Source organism: Mizuhopecten yessoensis, unplaced genomic scaffold (assembly GCF_002113885.1).
Source record: "Mizuhopecten yessoensis strain PY_sf001 unplaced genomic scaffold, ASM211388v2 scaffold1557, whole genome shotgun sequence".
NCBI classification, from domain to species: domain Eukaryota; kingdom Metazoa; phylum Mollusca; class Bivalvia; order Pectinida; family Pectinidae; genus Mizuhopecten; species Mizuhopecten yessoensis.
In genome coordinates this window covers 188904-208454 of record NW_018404106.1, presented here as the reverse complement: position 1 = coordinate 208454, position 19551 = coordinate 188904, and the positions used below count along the sequence as shown (strand labels likewise).

Sequence of the window (19551 nt, the reverse complement as noted above, 5' to 3'; positions counted from 1 at the left end):
TGTGGGGATCATGGACACATGTTAATGTGGGGATCATGGACACATGTTACTGTGGGGATCATTGACACATGCTAATGTAGGGAATATTGAACCATGCTAATGTAGGGAATATTGACACGTTTTACTGTTTGGAATATTGACACATGTTAATGTAGGGGATATTGACACATGTTACTGTTTGGAATATTGACACATGGTACTGCAGGGAACATTGACACATGTTACAGTGGGGAACATTGACACATATTACTGTGGGGAACATTGAACCATGTTAATTTAGGGAATATTGACACATGTTAATGTGGAGAACATTGACACGTGTTAATGTTGGGACAATTGACACGTTAATGTGGGGATCATGGACACATGTTACTGTTGGGAATATTGACACATGTTACTGCGGGGAACATTGACACACGTTACTCTATGGAACATTGACACATATTACTGTGGGGATCATGGACACATGTTAATGTGGGGATCATGGACACATGTTAATGTGGGGATCATGGACACATGTTAATGTGGGGATCCTGGACACATGTTACTGCGGGGATCATCGACACATGCTAATGTAGGGTATATTGAACCATGATAATGTAGGAAATATTGACACGTGTTACTGTTTGGAATATTGACAAATGTTACTGTTTGGAATATTGACAAATGTTACTGTGTGGAACATTGACACATACTACTGTGGGGAACATTGAACCATGTTAATGTAGGGAATATTGACACATGTTACTTTTTGGAATATTGACACATGGTACTGTGGGGAACATTGACACATGTTAATGTGGAGAACATTGACACATATTACTGTGGGGATCATGGACACATGTTAAGGTGGGGATCATGGACACATGTTAATGTGGGGATCATGGACACATGTTAATGTGGGGATCCTGGACACATGTTACTGCAGGGATCATTGACACATGCTAATGTAGGGAATATTGAACCATGTTAATGTAGGGAATATTGACACGTGTTACTGTTTGGAACATTGACACATATTACTGTGGGGATCATTGACACATTTTACTGTGGTGATCATGGACACATGTTAATGTGGGGATCATGGACACATGTTAATGTGGGGATCATGGACACATGTTACTGTGGGGATCATGGACACATGTTACTGTGGGGATCATGGACACATGTTAATGTGGGGATCATGGACACATGTTAATGTGGGGATCATGGACACATGTTACTGTGGGGATCATGGACACATGTTACTGTGGGGATCATGGACACATGTTAATGTGGGGATCATGGACACATGTTAATGTGGGGATCATGGACACATGTTACTGTGGGGATCATGGACACATGTTACTGTGGGGATCATGGACACATGTTACTGTGGGGATCATTGACAAATGTTAATGTGGGGATCATGGACACATGTTAATGTGGGGATCATGGACACATGTTAATGTGGGGATCCTGGACACATGTTACTGCAGGGATCATTGACACATGCTAATGTAGGGAATATTGAACCATGTTAATGTAGGGAATATTGACACGTGTTACTGTTTGGAACATTGACACATATTACTGTGGGGATCATTGACACATTTTACTGTGGTGATCATGGACACATGTTAATGTGGGGATCATGGACACATGTTAATGTGGGGATCATGGACACATGTTACTGTGGGGATCATGGACACATGTTACTGTGGGGATCATGGACACATGTTACTGTGGGGATCATGGACACATGTTAATGTGGGGATCATGGACACATGTTAATGTGGGGATCATGGACACATGTTACTGTGGGGATCATGGACACATGTTACTGTGGGGATCATGGACACATGTTACTGTGGGGATCATGGACACATGTTAATGTGGGGATCATGGACACATGTTAATGTGGGGATCATGGACACATGTTACTGTGGGGATCATGGACACATGTTACTGTGGGGATCATGGACACATGTTACTGTGGGGATCATTGACAAATGTTAATGTGGGGATCATGGACACATGTTAATGTGGGGATCATGGACACATGTTAATGTGGGGATCCTGGACACATGTTACTGCAGGGATCATTGACACATGCTAATGTAGGGAATATTGAACCATGTTAATGTAGGGAATATTGACACGTGTTACTGTTTGGAACATTGACACATATTACTGTGGGGATCATTGACACATTTTACTGTGGTGATCATGGACACATGTTAATGTGGGGATCATTGACACATGTTAATGTGGGGATCATGGACACATGTTACTGTGGGGATCATGGACACATGTTACTGTGGGGATGATGGACACATGTTACTGTCGGGATCATGGACACATGTTACTGTGGGGATCCTGGACACATGTTAATGTGGGGATCATGGACACATGTTAATGTGGGGTTCATGGACACATGTTACTGCGGGGATCATTGAAACATGTTACTGTGGGGATCATTGACACATGCTAATGTAGGGAATATTGAACCATGTTAATGTAGGGAATGTTGACACGTGTTACTGTTTGGAATATTGACACATGCTAATGTAGGGAATATTGACACGTGTTACTGTTTGGAACATTGACACATATTACTGTGGGGATCATTGACACATTTTACTGTGGTGATCATGGACACATGTTACTGTGGGGATCATGGACACATGTTAATGTGGGGATCATGGACACATGTTACTGTGGGGATCATTGACACATGCTAATGTAGGGAATATTGAACCATGCTAATGTAGGGAATATTGACACGTGTTACTGTTTGGAATATTGACACATGTTAATGTAGGGGATATTGACACATGTTACTGTGGGGATCATTGACACATGGTACTGCAGGGAACATTGACACATATTACTGTGGGGATCATTGACACATGTAAATGTGGAGACAATTGACACATGTTAATGTGGGGATCATGGACACATGTTAATGTAGGGAATATTGACACATGTTAATTTAGGGAATATTGACACATGTTAATGAGGAGACATTTGACACGTGTTAATGTGGAGACATTTGACACGTGTTATTGTGGAGACATTTGACACATGTTAATATCGGGATCATGGACACATATTACTGTTGGGAATATTGACACATGTTACTGTGGGGAACATTGACACATGTTTATGTGTGGACCATTGACACGTGTAAATTTGGGGAATACTGACACATGTTTACGTAGGGACAATTGACACATGTTAATGTTGTGTCCATTGGTACATGTTAATGTGAGGGACATTGACACGTGTTAATGTGGGGATCATTGTCTCGCATTAATGATGAGGAGATTGTTACAATTTAATGAAGTAACCATTAAAAAAATCACGTGTTGATGAAGAGGAAATTGTCACATGCTACTAAAGTGAATATTTCACGTGCTTATGAGGGAACAGTGTCACTTGCTTTTGAGGGGAATATTATTGTCACTTGTTAATTAAGAGAATATGGAATATTGTTAATGATGAACCTTGTCGCATGCATAAATAGAGAGTGGAACATTGAGCATGTACGTGAAGGAAACAGTATCGTATGCGCAGATAATATTGGTAATGTTTTCACACTTTTTTGTTTTACCGTCACGTGTCAGCGAAAAACCAACCTAACATTCTAATGAGCGGATCAGTACCACACACTTATGGGTGGAAACTTATCATAAATCAATGAGGAAAACACTGCCAAATACTATTTAAGTTAGAATTGTGTACGCGCTTATCAGCTGATTTTTGTCAACTTCTTATACATGAAATAACAGCATTGCCAAACACCACTGATGGGAGCAGTTGTCTACAGCTACCTAGGGGAGCAATGCTTACGCGTTGATTACGGTACTGAAGATTATTTTGATTTTATATTTTCTCTCTCTCTTTATGTTTTTAACGCACATAGCATCCCACTGAATATTTTCAAACAAAACTATGTCCATAAGTTACATAATATGTTATGTATATGTATACTGGTATGTGAGATATCTTCTTGTATCAATTACCGCTAAGGGAAAATAACTTCATTCCGGATATTATTTCCTTTTTCTTTTCTTTTTATTAATTTTATCTTATTCCGGATAAGTTATCCGGCACTGAAATTAAAGTTGATCATGAGAGAAGAAATAAAATGGAGACACAACACTATGTAACATACCACGTTATTACAAATGACAGGCACATGATTCTCGCCGTAAGGTGGCGAGTATGTCTAAAGGCAATCCCGATATGTGGTCATGTTTGGTGGTTATAATTATATACCTATGAATCATTCCCAGAGAATACCTACAGGCACCTTCCGTGTTGGTGCACAGGTCCGGGTCTGGGTCCGGTTTCCTTGTTTACAAATGCACCTTATCGGTATCTATCGTTTTCTTGAATTTTGCCGAGAAGAACTTTAATCTAGTGACCACATATGAGGTTTTTTTCCACATGTTTAGCTGACAAAGCTATATGGAAATATTTAAAAACAATAATCACAATGTCGTTGTCAATAACAGACTTTCACAGAGTATTGCACTGTACCCAAGTTTGACCTTGTCCCAGTTTCCTAACTCCTTGACAGGCATCTTTTGATTTAAATGAAATGATATACACCAAATAAAAAACAAATCAATATGATCTATGAAACGCAGAGCAAACGGGAAATAATGTAACTGTTTCTAGCGTTGACATGTTGGTTGTTTATCATCTTTAACAATATGGCTGTCCAACTGTTACTCCAAAGACGTAAACAATAATAAACGAGAAAAAAATATCTTCACTCCATCATAAATATATCCATTAGTAAATAAATAAATAAACATATGACAGTGAGACGTTAATATCTTTTAGAGTTATTACAAAGGTATATATACAGCTATGCATAGGATGTAGAAACGATGTCTTGTAATAATTTACCATAAAAGCTCATTCAGAAACGGTCGGTAACCGTATGCAGCATAAACTACTCCATTTACGACATCACAGGAAACAATGAGATGACGTCGTGAAAAGGTGAAAGTCAAAATTACTAAAATTTTGTTTTCAACGTTTGTGTCATTTTACGTTGTAAGGTTAAATCAGGGACGTATGTTAATCCGTTAATTATTCAGGCGAGGTTTCGTTTCATAAAATCACGTGCGGTAGGAACTTTATAATATCATAAATAGTGAACACCCATGGAAAATGTCAGCAGTTTTAACAAAGGTAACAACACTTACCGTGACAAGGTTGTGAGTAATCCTAGCCTAGCTACACAGATATTACAGATATATGTTATATCGTGTTGTCCTCCTGTAAACCACACTAAATTTACTGGGGTTTCCAAGACTTTCCGTGTCACCACTTGTTATACAGGGGTACCCGACAGGAGATTAACGTTCAAGTATATTGGATTCTATTTTAAAAGAAACTTCACTGACAAGTTAACAATTAAGAATAAGATTACACGTATATGGGACAGTCCTTTCCTCTTTTCTGTGTCATGTATTTTGATTGCAAAAAAATGATTGCAGAAGATCTAAGGTAAAAAAAAATCTGGGTCATATACTCATTTAGCGACATATTACTAATCATATATTCATATGTGCCATTCCACTGGGATTAACTATGAATAAAGATGTATTTGGACGTGTAAAGCTTGAATCCCATGATTTTTTCATAGTTTGTCTGACACAATTACATAATATTTCAAATAATGTTTTCTTAAATGGACAAAAATATAATAAATCAGTTGTAAAATGTATTGATACCCCTATGGGCGCCTCTTTGTTTACGACCGGAACTTACCTTGCGGTGAACTGTCCAATAATATAACGGTGATTGACAGGTGATCGATCAAGACTGATCAGGTAGCCATATTGGTACCACGAAACTTGCTGAAGCTACTACCTGTAAAAGGTAGTAAGTATTCCTGATATAAGGAAACGTGGTATACTTCTGTACGTCTAAGCGAAACCTAGACTGGAAAGTCTAGGTCCACAGTTCCCACTGGTGTTTCACCACAGAATGTATATATAAGTGAACGTCAAAAAACATTGTATTATGACGTTCTCCTATATATAATATCTTTTTCTCCCACACCTGACAGATTTATCTCCCGTTTTGCCGGTGCTAGATTTATCTGTCTCCGCCCTAGGGTTGAGACGGGGGGATTCCCCTATTCATAACAATGGCATGACGTCACTTCAACAATACAATGACGTCACGTCAACAATCCATCAACAAATTGCCTGTATGTGTTTTGGGTCCATGTTTACCTTTATTTCACATTAAAATACTGTTAGATATGGGAGAAAAATAATCAATCGCTACTGGTTGTGTAAGATAGAGAAATCTCAACCCTCGGACTAAGATTTTTTGTCCAGAACTCGGCAAGCCTCGTTCTGGACAAAAAATCTTAGTCCGAGGGTTGAGATTTCTCTATCTTACACAACCAGTAGCGATAGATTCTATTAATATACCATCTGACATGTTTATATATTACGTTGTCCTTTTAAAAATGGAGCCGGTGACCAAATCACTATAAATAATGGACTCGGAATGTTTATGGTCACTGGTTCGATCCGTTGCGTGGCACAATTTCCGTGCATGTACAATTCAAAGCCCAAGTTGGAAATATTCCAGGTAATTGGCAAACTCAAATCCATTATTTCATTTATTTTTTGTCCTTAATTACAGGCAATTTATAATTATGTATGAAAGTTAAAACCTGAGCTTTTCAGTTCATTCCAGTATAACTATTTTCTCTTTACTACATTGTACAGACAATAATTTTAGATGAATTGCTGTGATATTTTGTATACTTTGATTGTGTAATGAAGAATGGCATACATGAACATTTGATTGCTAATTAATAATAATTGGAGGTTCCTATAAACCGCTTTCTTTAGGCGATCGTGTTAATCACTCTTCAAGCAAAGGTTACAAATTTCAAGATTTTAAAAATATGTTGAGAAGAAAAAACAACCTTTCTCAACTGACAGCTGTGTGCAAGATTACACCTGAGATATCTTTAAAGTCTTTTCTATTTTTTCTAGAAGACATGTACAGCTTTAACCCATTCACCCCTAAAGTCACATTTGAACTTTACCAAATCAAAGACTGGGCAAGTCCAGTTTAAAACTGTAGGTGTGAATGAGTAAAGGATACTAATGTTAAACTTGAAACTTGTCAGTTGTGGCTCGAACCCGCAACCCTTCGGTCACGAGCCCGGCGTCCTACCACGAGAATACTGGCCTCCTACATCGTATGTACATTGAAATACTTTGCATTTTACTTGAATAAAATATCATTGCATAACACCACAGGGACATGTCACATGCTACATATTAAATAAAGGTAGATATATATATAGGCGAACGTCACAATATATGTAATTTTATGTTACATTACATAGCGTGTCACACGTCCCTGTGCGCTAACTATCCTTTATACAAAATGGTGCCGTCGACCAGTCACTATATCAGCAGTGGTTCGGTTCACTGCGTAGACACACAAAATTACATGGCACCATCCTAATACAAACTTGTGCCGCTGACGAATCCAAATAAATAAATAAACAATTTTAAAACAATTATTCAACAGGTTTTTCCAACTACTATATTAATTACTGTTGTCGACTCAGGTGGAATTGCACAGGTAGGAACTGAGTGCCATGAGAAAACCTTCGTTTCGGGCAGGTGATCCAATACCGTTTCACGTTTGAGCGGTATTGGATCACCTGCCCAAGCGATTTGTGAATCACAGGAGACCAGCCTTGTTTTACCAATTAGGTGTCCGTGAACCTCCTCACACAAATTAACCTTCGGAAAAAATGCCGACCCCAATATACCATCATTGGGTATGGAATATTTTACCGAAAGTTGATCTAAAAACATACAACGTGTAAAATTAGTCTTAACACCTTAGTTTAGGTCCAAACATAGCTGTAACAAATTATCAAGTAAATGTGGACGTTACTTGGATTCCTTCCTGTATGCCTTAGATAAGCAAAAAATGGGCTTGTCGTGGAATTATGAATTTAGAAATATGAAATAATATCTGGAATTACTAATCAGAATGATCAGTCCCAAGATATTACATAGTAGAATCGGCAACTTGAAGCGAATTAAAAGGCAGAAGTGGTGATCTGTAAGGGTTATCTCCCTTCAATGAAAGTATTACTTTTCATGGTACTAATACATGGATGACTTTATAAAATGCTTCACAAGTTTTTAAATTCTCATTTTAACAAGAATTTAAATTAATTGTTTCAACTTGAAAATATTTACGTTAAATATTTTGATACTCTGGTGTTAATTCTTTATTAAGGGAAAAACGTTCCGAGATCTAAATTTGAACGGTATTCATCCTAACAGGTATAAACCCCCTCGTGAATTTTAACTGGGAAGGTATTCGTCAATAATAGCGTTAAATACACAGTTTTAAACGAAAATTATCTTGTTTTTATTGTACAAAAACATACATTGAACTATATATCACAAAATTTCTTCATTAGAAAACATTCACGTAAAAAATAAAAATATACATTGTAAGTATAAATCTAAGTTTTATCTCATTAATCAACACTGATCACAATGGTTAGATGACGTTGTGACTGAGAAATCAAGAATACAAAAATATATATTACACTTCACTTTCTGAATTGGGTCTCAGCTACACATTGAGTTCATCTCCGCTCATACAATGCAAATTAAAATCGCTTCTGTTGGATCTCAAACAAACTCCGAACCATTTAAATGTCGCCAACACAGTTTCTACCATTGTCCTGTATTCCAACTCACACATACTGTTAGAAAGTTTTTATCTCCCGCATGGTGCAAATTTTCACAGTCTGTGTACTTCCAATAAAATAGGATCAAGTGAACATATCTGTTTTCATAAAATTTTGACTTAACAATTTTCATAATCAGTCCCTGAAACTGTTTAGTTCTCAATAAGACATGATTCAATTACTTATAATCTGCATATCCAAATATTTTCCACCACCAATATTACAATATATTCGGTCTGAAAAATAATCTTAATCCGAGCATGGCTGCTGCACAGACGACCAAAATGAAGGTGGTACTCGGGAAATTCCGGGATTGTCCGTTGCAGAACGTGGTGGAGCACGTGCAGTCCCCGTAACCCAGTTTGTTCACGCAGGTATCGGATGCTGATGTGAGACAGGTTCGTTCGATACTATAAAATGCTGTAAAACGAAAAATGCGAATAAAGTAAATATGATATTCAGCGAACAGAATATTAATAATTGTAACAATTTTTATTTTATTGTCATATTTGATTTAGAAATTATCTCCATAGCAACACATTTTGCTTCACGACGTATTTGATTTTAAAATCGTAAATACTCTGATAAGGGGAAAATGTGTCACAGTTTTTTAAAGTTTATACCATTTAAAACGTAACATGTTTAGGCCCACAAATTGTTCTATCGGAATATTACACAATATTAAACATTAATGAATGTCGGAATATTTTATTTTTATTTCACTGTCTATGGTCCTTATTAAAACGTATTAACCTAACTTCTGCGATCTGTAACTAACATTTACATACTTCCGGTTTTCATAAAAGCTACTTGGTAACATATATTCAGAAAGACTTCTTCAAAGTAGAGTCAAAATTAAAAGACAATATTTCATCTCGCCAGAGAGGTAAACTTCTATGGGTTAGATTTATGTGTATTCCAAAATGATTAACGGGTACAAGATGACCAATCGGGAACCGTCGAGTATTTTCTCGTTTACGGAAAGTGCCGACAGTTCCCGATTGCAAGATGATATTAGTTTGAGTTCCTTCCCTTGATTACCTCCTTTAGTTCGAGTTACAGTGAATATATAGCGTTAGCGATTACAACAGAGCATTAGTACAATATTCTATTCATCTTACATGTGCCCAGTGATAGGAATGTCTTCCCACATCCCGCACATCCTGAACCTGTCTTCAGGTTGCCTTGAAGTGTCGTTTCGTCTATGACCTCCCCACATCCGGCGTCGCCACTGGAACATACCCAACAGTCTATCGCCACGCCTAAAACATATACAATATTGTGTTGCTTTGTCAAATGTGTTTATAGCATATAAGTATATCTGATAACATTTTAAAGCATTTTGGTACTCTAAGATGCATAAATACGATGACCGCAAAAGCGTAGCCCTTAGTTGAAAAGTAGGTCACGGTGACCTTGTTGCGCATGTGCGTCGGCTTTATGGTGTCAACAATGCACTCAATACTGTGCTTCAATACACATTAGAACCACAAAACAATTTGCCAAAAATATATTTAGAAACGTCTTAATCTAATCTCAAGAAATCTCCAGAAAATGTTGGAGTTGGGTATTAAGTGAGTGAGAGAGGGCGAGGTTATTACTTTCTTCGTACGTATGTTTTCCTCATTTCTATTTGTAAGTGCTTTTGGCGAAAAAAATATTATTTTGACATGCATCTGATTTTAAGATTTATTAGTCCACAATGAAAACAATTACATCTGAAAAGTTACTTTTTGAAATATGTATGTACACCATCAGTTTACAAAGCTACCTTACTGTAATAAAGACCCGAGCTTTGTCTGCCAGTGCTTTGATCAAGTAAAGAATGGTTTACAGTATAAAAGTAAATGATGTATTATATCTATCTGCTGTATTGATGGATGTTGTGGCTAACATAAATAGATGCATTACACCTCCCTGTCGTACACCTACCCATTGATCTATTCCGTCTTTTCGTATTGCACAGTTATCTGCTCTTGTGAGCAGGGATTGATTGTTACGTCATTGGTTTGTGTGAGAAAATTACTTCGTTTTCTCAAAAATTGATTACGTTACTCTCACAAACAAATGACGTAACAATCAATACCTGCTCACAAGAGAAGATAACTCTGTAATACGCAAATACGGAATATGAGGAGGTCCTAATACTTTTGAATATACCTTGAGTATATCAAACAAAACTGTTCCAAAAACACAAAAACCATAAACCTCAAGATTTCTTTTTTTTTCAGAACCGGTGAGATGTCAAAACAGTTCAGACGCGAAGCTGCCTATACATTGGTACGCGATTGAATCCACCAAATTTACAAACAGAAAAACAAAGTAAAACTGCTTGTTGAACACTAGACTGGCTACTAGTTTCTTATGAAGAATTTCTCGACTGCATTTTACTACAAGCTTATCTCCCCCTAGTTTAAAACTAAGGGTCTGGTCAAATCTGGAAAAGCACTCCCCGGAATAGTGGTGAGTGCAAAAAGGTCAAGCTCATTTGATTCGGCCGTTAAGATGTGGCTGGGATAAATAAAATGTCATGATTACTTTTTAGATCAGTTATTATACCCAGTAGTTTATACCCCGTAGTTAGCATGAAAATGAAAATGTACAATAGCATGGAAAACACACGCATATTAAGCATAACGTCATTACTTATATTTTACTTAGATATTTGAATATGACCTTTTTAGGAATTACATGTATTTTGTTAACATCAACATCATGTCATAACAAACATGAAACATGACAAGATAGACCAACCTAAACGTATCATGTCAATTCGAAAGTACTTCAGTGTAATGTGAATTTAGTTTAATATTGTTTTTAGCTAATATTTTCAGTGGAAAAACAGACAATTCAAAGATGGGAATGTTGGAGAAATCAGATCCTTAATAAGAAGATAAATCCCTGTCATGGCGCGTGCAGCCACAGCGACAGAGGCTACACGGATTGCCATTATACGGGAAATGTGTATGCACAACTGTGAACAAATACTTGTTAGTCCGAAAACAAACCCAACTTAAGAATACAGTTGAAAATGTGGGTGGTGATGTTTGTCAGAACTTTCAATGGCTTCTGGATCTTTTATCGAAAAAAAAAGGAAATTCTTGTCCACGAATAAGTGTGTTCTTCCGTCAAATCAAACATCTTGCAGAGGTGTTGGAGTTCCTTAAAATCAATTTACTTGAAAAACAATATGCAGATCGAAAATCAAGTAACCAACAACTATAGGAACAGAACCTTTGCAATGTTTCCCTTGACAATCTGTGACAAAATAAAGGCAGAAGTGTGTTCATCATTCAAAGATGCAGATGGACTCTTTCAGCATGGGGCTTGTTGTAAAAAGTGCCAATACTGTTAGACATTATGGTCCTTCAAATGACACAGACGACTACCTACAGGAGTCCGGCTGAGCCGGAAGGGACCCCAACGTAGACTGCAATGATGTCTTGATGAAGTACAGATATAGCACGAGAGAAAAAAACTATTATAATCATACATTTACGATTCCAATGAAAGTAAACCATGTCGATCCATCTGTATCAGATATAAGTATACCTCATATAGTCCTGTAACAGCGTGTCTGGTTAGATTATATTCATCACGTGACGGGAAAATAATAATCATGTTTTGACTCACGAGTTTCCCGGTCATTCTAGAAGTAAGAGCTACCACACCAGGGTTCCGAGTGGCTGTCAAAGCAGACGGTAACAATGGATCGGAAGCCAGATGATATTTGTTGTAGTGGTATTACTCTATTGTAGTATAATGAAATATTAATGGCCCCTGCAGCATGGAAGCACATGTTTTTGTTTTCCTTCGATTTTTCATATTTCACTGAGGCTTATGGTAGGGCAACACGTTCCTTTCTATTCCTTAGAGTAATCAAAGGCGAATCTTGTTTCCATTCCCCAAGAGCAATCAATTCATAGTATACACCACATGTGTGTTTGACTCGTTTGTGCTTTACATCCTATTTACAGCTATGGTAAATCAAGGTCGAGACACGTAGAGGAAAACCAGAGTACCCGGAGAAAAATCCCCGACCTGCGAGAAGTATATGTAACTGGCAACTCCCCAACAAATGTGTCGAACCCATGACCCAGAGTTGGAAGACTAGTGATCATAGACTTCTTAACCATTTAGCAATTGTTGCCCCGTCTCCGTCATAAATATAAACTTTATTTATTTTACAACAATTATGAAACACGTTAAATAACTTATATTAATCACTATTGTTGGCCAGGATGTTAGCGCGCCTTGTGGGTCTTGATGTGGGAGGAAACAGGAGTACTCGGAGAAAACGCACATGGTCGGGGTCAGGTGACCTCATACCTTTTCACGTCCGATCGGGGAATCGAACCCCGGCCGCTTTGGAGAAAGGCAAGTGCGTTATCCACTGCGCCACCTGATCATCCATCTCCGTCATATATATATTCTCCTATTGTGACAGTTTGGTTTGGTTTTATTTTGTTTAACGTCCTATTAACAGCTAAGGTCATTTAAGGACGGCCTCCCCTGTGTGCAAGATGCATGCGTGTTGTGTATGTGTGTGTGTTTTGGGAGGCTGCGATATGTTCGTGTTTGTCTCCTTGTGATAGCGCGGAACTGATGCCGACTTTATAGTGCTACCTCACTGAAACATACTGCCGAAGACACCCAGCAGGACGCCCCACCCGGTCACATTATACTGACAACGGGCGAACCAGTCGTCCCACTCCTAATTTGCTGAGCGTTAAGCAGGAGTAGAAACTACCATTTTTAAAGACTTTGGTATGTCTCGGCCAGGGGACAGAACCCAAAGCCTTCCTCACAGGGGCGAACGCTCAACAAATGGCCAAAAGTGAGGCATTGTCAAGGGAGACATTAGGAAGAAGAAAGTTATTTAGAAAGGAGAGAAGAGATAAGGTCCCAAATTTAGTCGCCTCTTACGATCATGCAATTGGGGGCAGCAAGTACAATTCTTACGCCCTACCTGCAGGGTCTTATTGTGACAGTCGTTTCGCCCCATATATATCCTTTGATACGGTGCGTATGCAATGGTACCACGTCAATTTCGTCCTTTCATTATACTTATTGACGTCTTTTATGACTAACGCGTTTCACCACATCTGTACCCTTAAATCTGTATAATCCCTGCAGGAAGGGCGTAAGAATTGTACCTGCTGCTCACATTGCATGATCGTAAGAGGCGACTAAATTTGGGATCGTATCTTTTCTCTTTTTTTCTAAACCACTTTCTTCTTACTAATGTCTCCCTTGACAATGCCTCACTTTTGGCCTTTAGTTGAGCGTTCGCCCCTGTGAAGAAGGCTTTGGGTTTTGTCCCCTGGTCGAGACATACCAGAGTCTGTACAAATGGTAGTTTCTACTTCTGCTAAACGCTCAGTAATTTAGGAGTGGGACGACTGGTTCGCCCGTTGTTAGTATAGTGTGACCTGCTGGGTGTTTTCGGCAGTAAGTTTAGTGAGGTAGCACTATAAATTCGGTATCTGTTCCGTCCTATCATAAGGAGACAAACACGAACATATCGCAGCCTCCCAAAACACACACGCATACACTACACGCATGCATCTTTCACACAGGGGAGGCCGTCCTTAAATGACCATAGCTGTTGATAGGACGTTAAACAATACTTAACCGAATCAAACCAAACCAAACCAAACTAATATATAGGTCTCTAAGGACGCTGAGTCATTTCGTCCCAACTGTATCCTATGATATTTGTATATAAATCATGAAATATAGTCATTTCGTCTTACATCATAATTTGTGTTCGTTTCTAATGACTCAGTCTCTTCGCCCCAACTACACCATATGATAAACATACGAACCGGTTACACTAGGTCATTTCGCCCCATGTGTATCAAATTGTTAACACTGAACCGTCTCCTCCCATTGGTATCGGACAGTCGAAATATATAGTAAATATTTTATTATAGAGTTACAATTCAACTGATGTACCAACATGTTCGTTTTTCAATTAAAACAGCAGTTATGACAGAAAAAAATGATATACGAGTGTACAATCAATGTCTTACCTGTACGTATTGTAATACAAGTCCAGGTGAGAAAAATGGCCAACGAATATTGATACAAATCCATGGTAATGTCTCTAGATACACCAAACTTCGTACGTATTTGTCCCGGAAACCTAATGTAATATCAGTTTAAATGATGATCTGTCTATCTGGAAGACAAATCATATTATTTCCATGGTCAAAAATCATTCAAACACTGCCAGCCGTCGCGTTGTCGCTGTTTACCATTAATAGATCAATATGGCCCACACCTGGAATTCCGTACCTACATCCCAGTACTGGTGTACCGTGCCAGGATTTACAATCACCACCAGGTAGAAATCGTTAAAAAGTGCACAGCTAATACATCGATAATACCCGTTTGTGATTTTATTATGACGAGGGTAGACATTACAATTCAATAAGATTAATGGTCCAAGTTTGGATTTTGTACCTAACCGGGTGAATACACTCGTATTTACGAACTCAGTAAAAATCAATTGCTAAGCTGCTTTGTGTTATGACCATCGACAAGGTATTGTATACTCGCTCTCACCGATCGGGGCTATTGTGTACGGTATTTATAATCCAGCTTTAATCTCGTATTAAAATGACTGGTTATTTACCAATAGAAGGAGAGATTTTGAAATAATTTATAGCCTCGTGACGTTGTATTCAGATGAATGAGTATTAATTACAGTTCAGAAATGTTCAATATATGATAAAATATTTTAATTTCCTCTTGCTTTTCAGGAGGTTAAGGGTCCCTGTCCCGTTGCAGGAAAAAACATTAGAGAATTCCACTGTAGTCGTTAATGCATACAGTTACCTCCCCTTTATTTACTTTTCGCAAACTGTAGTCGAGCTGGTGTTCGAATCCCGATCTCGCCCAGTTGCATTTTTAGTCTCATACCACTTTCGCTGATATCTTTCTTGTTTATTTTATTTTAATTATTTTGTTTTCTTAAAAGTTCCTCGAAGTATATGGGTGTTTTTCAGAAATGGTTTAGCAAAGCTATTGTTATGCAGGTAAAAACATTAATTCATGGTTACAATTTTTAGCAATCCTTAAAATTATTATGATTACGTTTTTCTTCATTTTATGCGATAGAGATATTTATACATTAAAATTACAGGAGTTGGTGGGTGGCGCAGCTGATAGTGCACTGACTTTTCACCGAGACGGTTGGGGTTCGATTCCCCGATCGGACGAGAAAATGGGATAAAGCAACCTTTCCTACCCAGCGGATTATTTCAGAACTACTATGATACAAAGGAAACACTTTATATGATTAAATCTTTAACAAAATATATGTATTATTCTGACTGAAGTCGAAATGCGTGTATTTCTCTTTTGGTAGTTTCGTTCAACCAGACGCTTGATCACTTGTAATTCAAGAGTCTCACTGTTCAGCGTAGCTTGCGCAGACAACAAGAGTCTGGTTGAACGAGACTATCACCGGAGTCAACATGCGAGTATTACTTTGATGGAAGTCGAAATGCATGTTATACTCCGACTGAAGTCGAAATGCATGTTATACTCCGACTGAAGTCGAAATGTCTGTAATACTCCGACTGAAGTCGAAATGCGTGTAAAACTCCGACTGAAGTCGAAATGCGTGTAATACTCCGACTGAAGTCGAAATGCATGTAATACTCCGACTGAAGTCGAAATGCGTGTAATACTCCAACTGAAGTCGAAATGCGTATAATACTCCGACTAAAGTCGAAATGCGTCTTATACTCCAACTGAAGTCGAAAAGCGTGTTATACTCTAACTGAAGTCGAAATGCATGTAATACTCCAACTAAGTCGTAATGCATGTTATACTCCAACTAAGTCGTAATGCATGTTATACTCCAACTAAGTCGTAATGCATGGTATACTCCAACTAAGTCGTAATGCATGTTATACTCCGACTAAGTCGTAATGCTTGTAATACTCCAACTAAGTCGAAATGCATGTAATACTCCAACTAAGTCGTAATGCATGTTATACTCCAACTAAGTCGTAATGCATGTTATACTCTAACTAAGTCGTAATGCATGTAATACACCGACTGAAGTCGAAATGCATGCAATACTCCAACTAAGTCGTAATGCATGGTATACTCCAACTAAGTCGTAATGCATGTTATACTCCAACTAAGTCGTAATGCATGTTATACTCCAACTAAGACGTAATGCATGTTATAATCCAACTAAGTCGAAATGCATGTTATACTCCGACTACGTCGTAATGCATGTTATACTCTGACTAAGTCGTAATGCATGTAATACTCCGACTGAAGTTGAAATGCATGTAATACTCCAACTAAGTCGTAATGCATGTTATACTCTGAATAAGTCGTAATGCTTGTTATACTCCAACTAAGTCGTAATGCATGGTATACTCCAACTAAGTCTTAATGCATGTAATACTCCGACTGAAGTTGAAATGCATGTAATTCTCCAACTAAGTCGTAATGCATGTTATACTCCAACTAAGTCGTAATGCATGTAATACTCCGACTGAAGTTGAAATGCATGTAATACTCCAAATAAGTCGTAATGCATGTTATACTCCAACTAAGTCGTAACGATGGTATACTCCAACTAAGTCGTAATGCATGTTAGACTCCAACTAAGTCGTAATGCAGGTTATACTCCAACTAAGTCGTATTGCTTGTTATACTCCAATTAAGTCGTAATGCATGTTATACCCCAACTAAGTCGTAATGCATGTTACTAAGTCGTAATGCATGTAATACTCCAACTAAATCGTAATGCATGTTATACTCCCCCTAACTAGTAATGCATGTTATACTCTGAGTAAGTCGTAATGCATGTAATACACCGACTGAAGTCGAAATGCATGCAATACTCCAACTAAGTCGTAATGAATTTAATACTCCAACTAAGTCGTAATGAATGTTATACTCCAACTAAGTCAAAATGCATGTAATACTCAGACTGAAGTTGAAATGCATGTAATACTCCAACTAAGTCGTAATTCATGTTATACTCCAACTAAGACGTAATGCATTTAATACTCCAACTAAGTCGTAATGGATGTTATACTCCAGCTCAGACGAAATGCTTGTAATACTCCAAATAAGTCGTAATGCATGTTAGACTCCAACTAAGTCGTAACGATGGTATACTCCACCTAAGTCCTAATGCATGTTATACTCCAACTACGTCGTAATTCGTGCAATACTCCGACTGAAGTCGAAATGCATGTAATACTCAGACTGAAGTTGAAATGCATGTAATACTCGAAATAAGTCGTAATGCATGTTATCCTCCAACTAAGTCGTAACGATAGGATACTCCAACTAATTCGTAATGCATGTTATACTCCGACTAAGTCGTAATGCTTGTAATACTCCAACTAAGTCGTAATTCATGTTATACTCCAACTAAGACGTAATGCATTTAATACTCCAACTAAGTCGTAATGAATGTTATACTCCAACTAAGTCAAAATGCATGTAATACTCAGACTGCAGTCGAAATGCGTGTAATACTCCGACTGAAGTCGAAATGCATGCAATACTCCAACTAAGTCGTAATTCGTGCAATTCTCCGACTGAAGTCGAAATGCATGCAATACTCCAACTAAGTCGTAATTCATGTTATACTCCAACTAAGTCGTATGCATGTTATACTCCAACTACGTCGTAATTCGTGCAATACTCCGACTGAAGTCGAAATGCATGCAATACTCCAACTAAGTCGTAATTCGTGCAATTCTCCGACTGAAGTCGAAATGCGTGTAATACTCCAACTGAAGTCGAAATGCATTTTATACTCCAACCAAGTCGTAATTCGTGCAATACTCCGACTGAAGTCGAAATCGATGTTATACTCCAACTAAGTCCTAATGCACGGTATACTCCAACTAAGTCGTAATGGATGTTATACTCCAGCTCAGACGAAATGCTTGTAATACTCCAAATAAGTCGTAAAGCATGTTATACTCCAACTTAGTCGTAACGATGGTATACTCCAACTAAGGCGTAATGCATGGTATACTCCAACTAAGTCGTAAAGCATGTAATACCCCGACTGAAGTCGTAATGCATGTTATACTAAATCTAAGTCGTAATGCATGTTATCCTCCAACTAAGTCGTAATGCAGGTTATACTCCAACTAAGTCGTACTGCTTGTTATACTCCAATTAAGTCGTACCGATGGTATACTCCAACTAAGTCGTAAAGCATGTAATACCCCGACTGAAGTCGTAATGCATGTTATACTTGCATGTTATACTCCAACTAAGTTCTAATTCGTGCAATACTCCGACTAAAGTCGAAATGCATGTTATACTCAAGTCGAAATGCATGTTATACTCAAGTCGAAATGCATGTTATACTCCAACTAAGTCGTAATGCATGTTATACTCCAACTAAGTCGTAATTCGTGCAATACTCCGACTGAAGTCGAAATGCATGTTATACTCCAACTAAGTCGTAATGCATGTTATACTCCAACTAAGTCGAAATGCATGTAATACTCAGACTGCAGTCGAAATGCGTGTAATACTCCGACTGAAGTCGAAATGTGTGTTATACTCTGACTGAAGTCGAAATGCGTGTAATACTCCAACTGAAGTCGAAATGCGTGTTATTCTCCGACTGAAGTCGAAATGCGTAGCATGTTGCGCCCGGTTATAAAATACTGACAGTGGGCAAACCAGTTGTTGGCATTTCCTTATGGCTGATCGTTATAAACAGGGAATAACAACTACACACACGGTAGTAAGAAAGAAGTAGCGAGCAACAAAGATTCCAAATA

General features: G+C 38.0%; 2 protein-coding genes across 2 annotated transcripts in view; both read right to left on the bottom strand.

The window, feature by feature from the left end:
* LOC110465097 overlaps window positions 1-5293 on the bottom strand; it is a 22233-nt gene extending 16940 nt beyond the window's left edge. The window contains exon 1 of the mRNA XM_021520686.1: window positions 5205-5293. The gene's annotated coding sequence lies outside the window, so the exon portion shown is untranslated. The remainder of the gene's footprint in view (window positions 1-5204) is intronic.
* Window positions 5294-8406: 3113 nt separating this feature from the next.
* Window positions 8407-15114, bottom strand: LOC110465090. Its single transcript, XM_021520672.1, has 3 exons — window positions 14794-15114; window positions 9880-10020; window positions 8407-9178 (listed from the first exon to the last, which is right to left on the bottom strand). Exons 1-3 carry the CDS (start codon window positions 14855-14857, stop codon window positions 8979-8981), a joined length of 405 nt encoding a protein of 134 aa, XP_021376347.1. The 5' UTR covers window positions 14858-15114; the 3' UTR covers window positions 8407-8978.
* Window positions 15115-19551: the final 4437 nt, after the last annotated feature.

Coding starts and splice junctions, on each gene's coding strand:
- LOC110465090 (XM_021520672.1), bottom strand. CDS start 14,857: ATGGATTTGTATCAATATTCGTTGGCCATTTTTCTCACCTGGACTTGT. Junction 10,021..14,793: donor TTGTATTACAATACGTACAG/GTAAGACATTGA, acceptor TATATGTTTTAG/GCGTGGCGATAGACTGTTGG. Junction 9,179..9,879: donor ATTCCTATCACTGGGCACAT/GTAAGATGAATA, acceptor TTCGTTTTACAG/CATTTTATAGTATCGAACGA.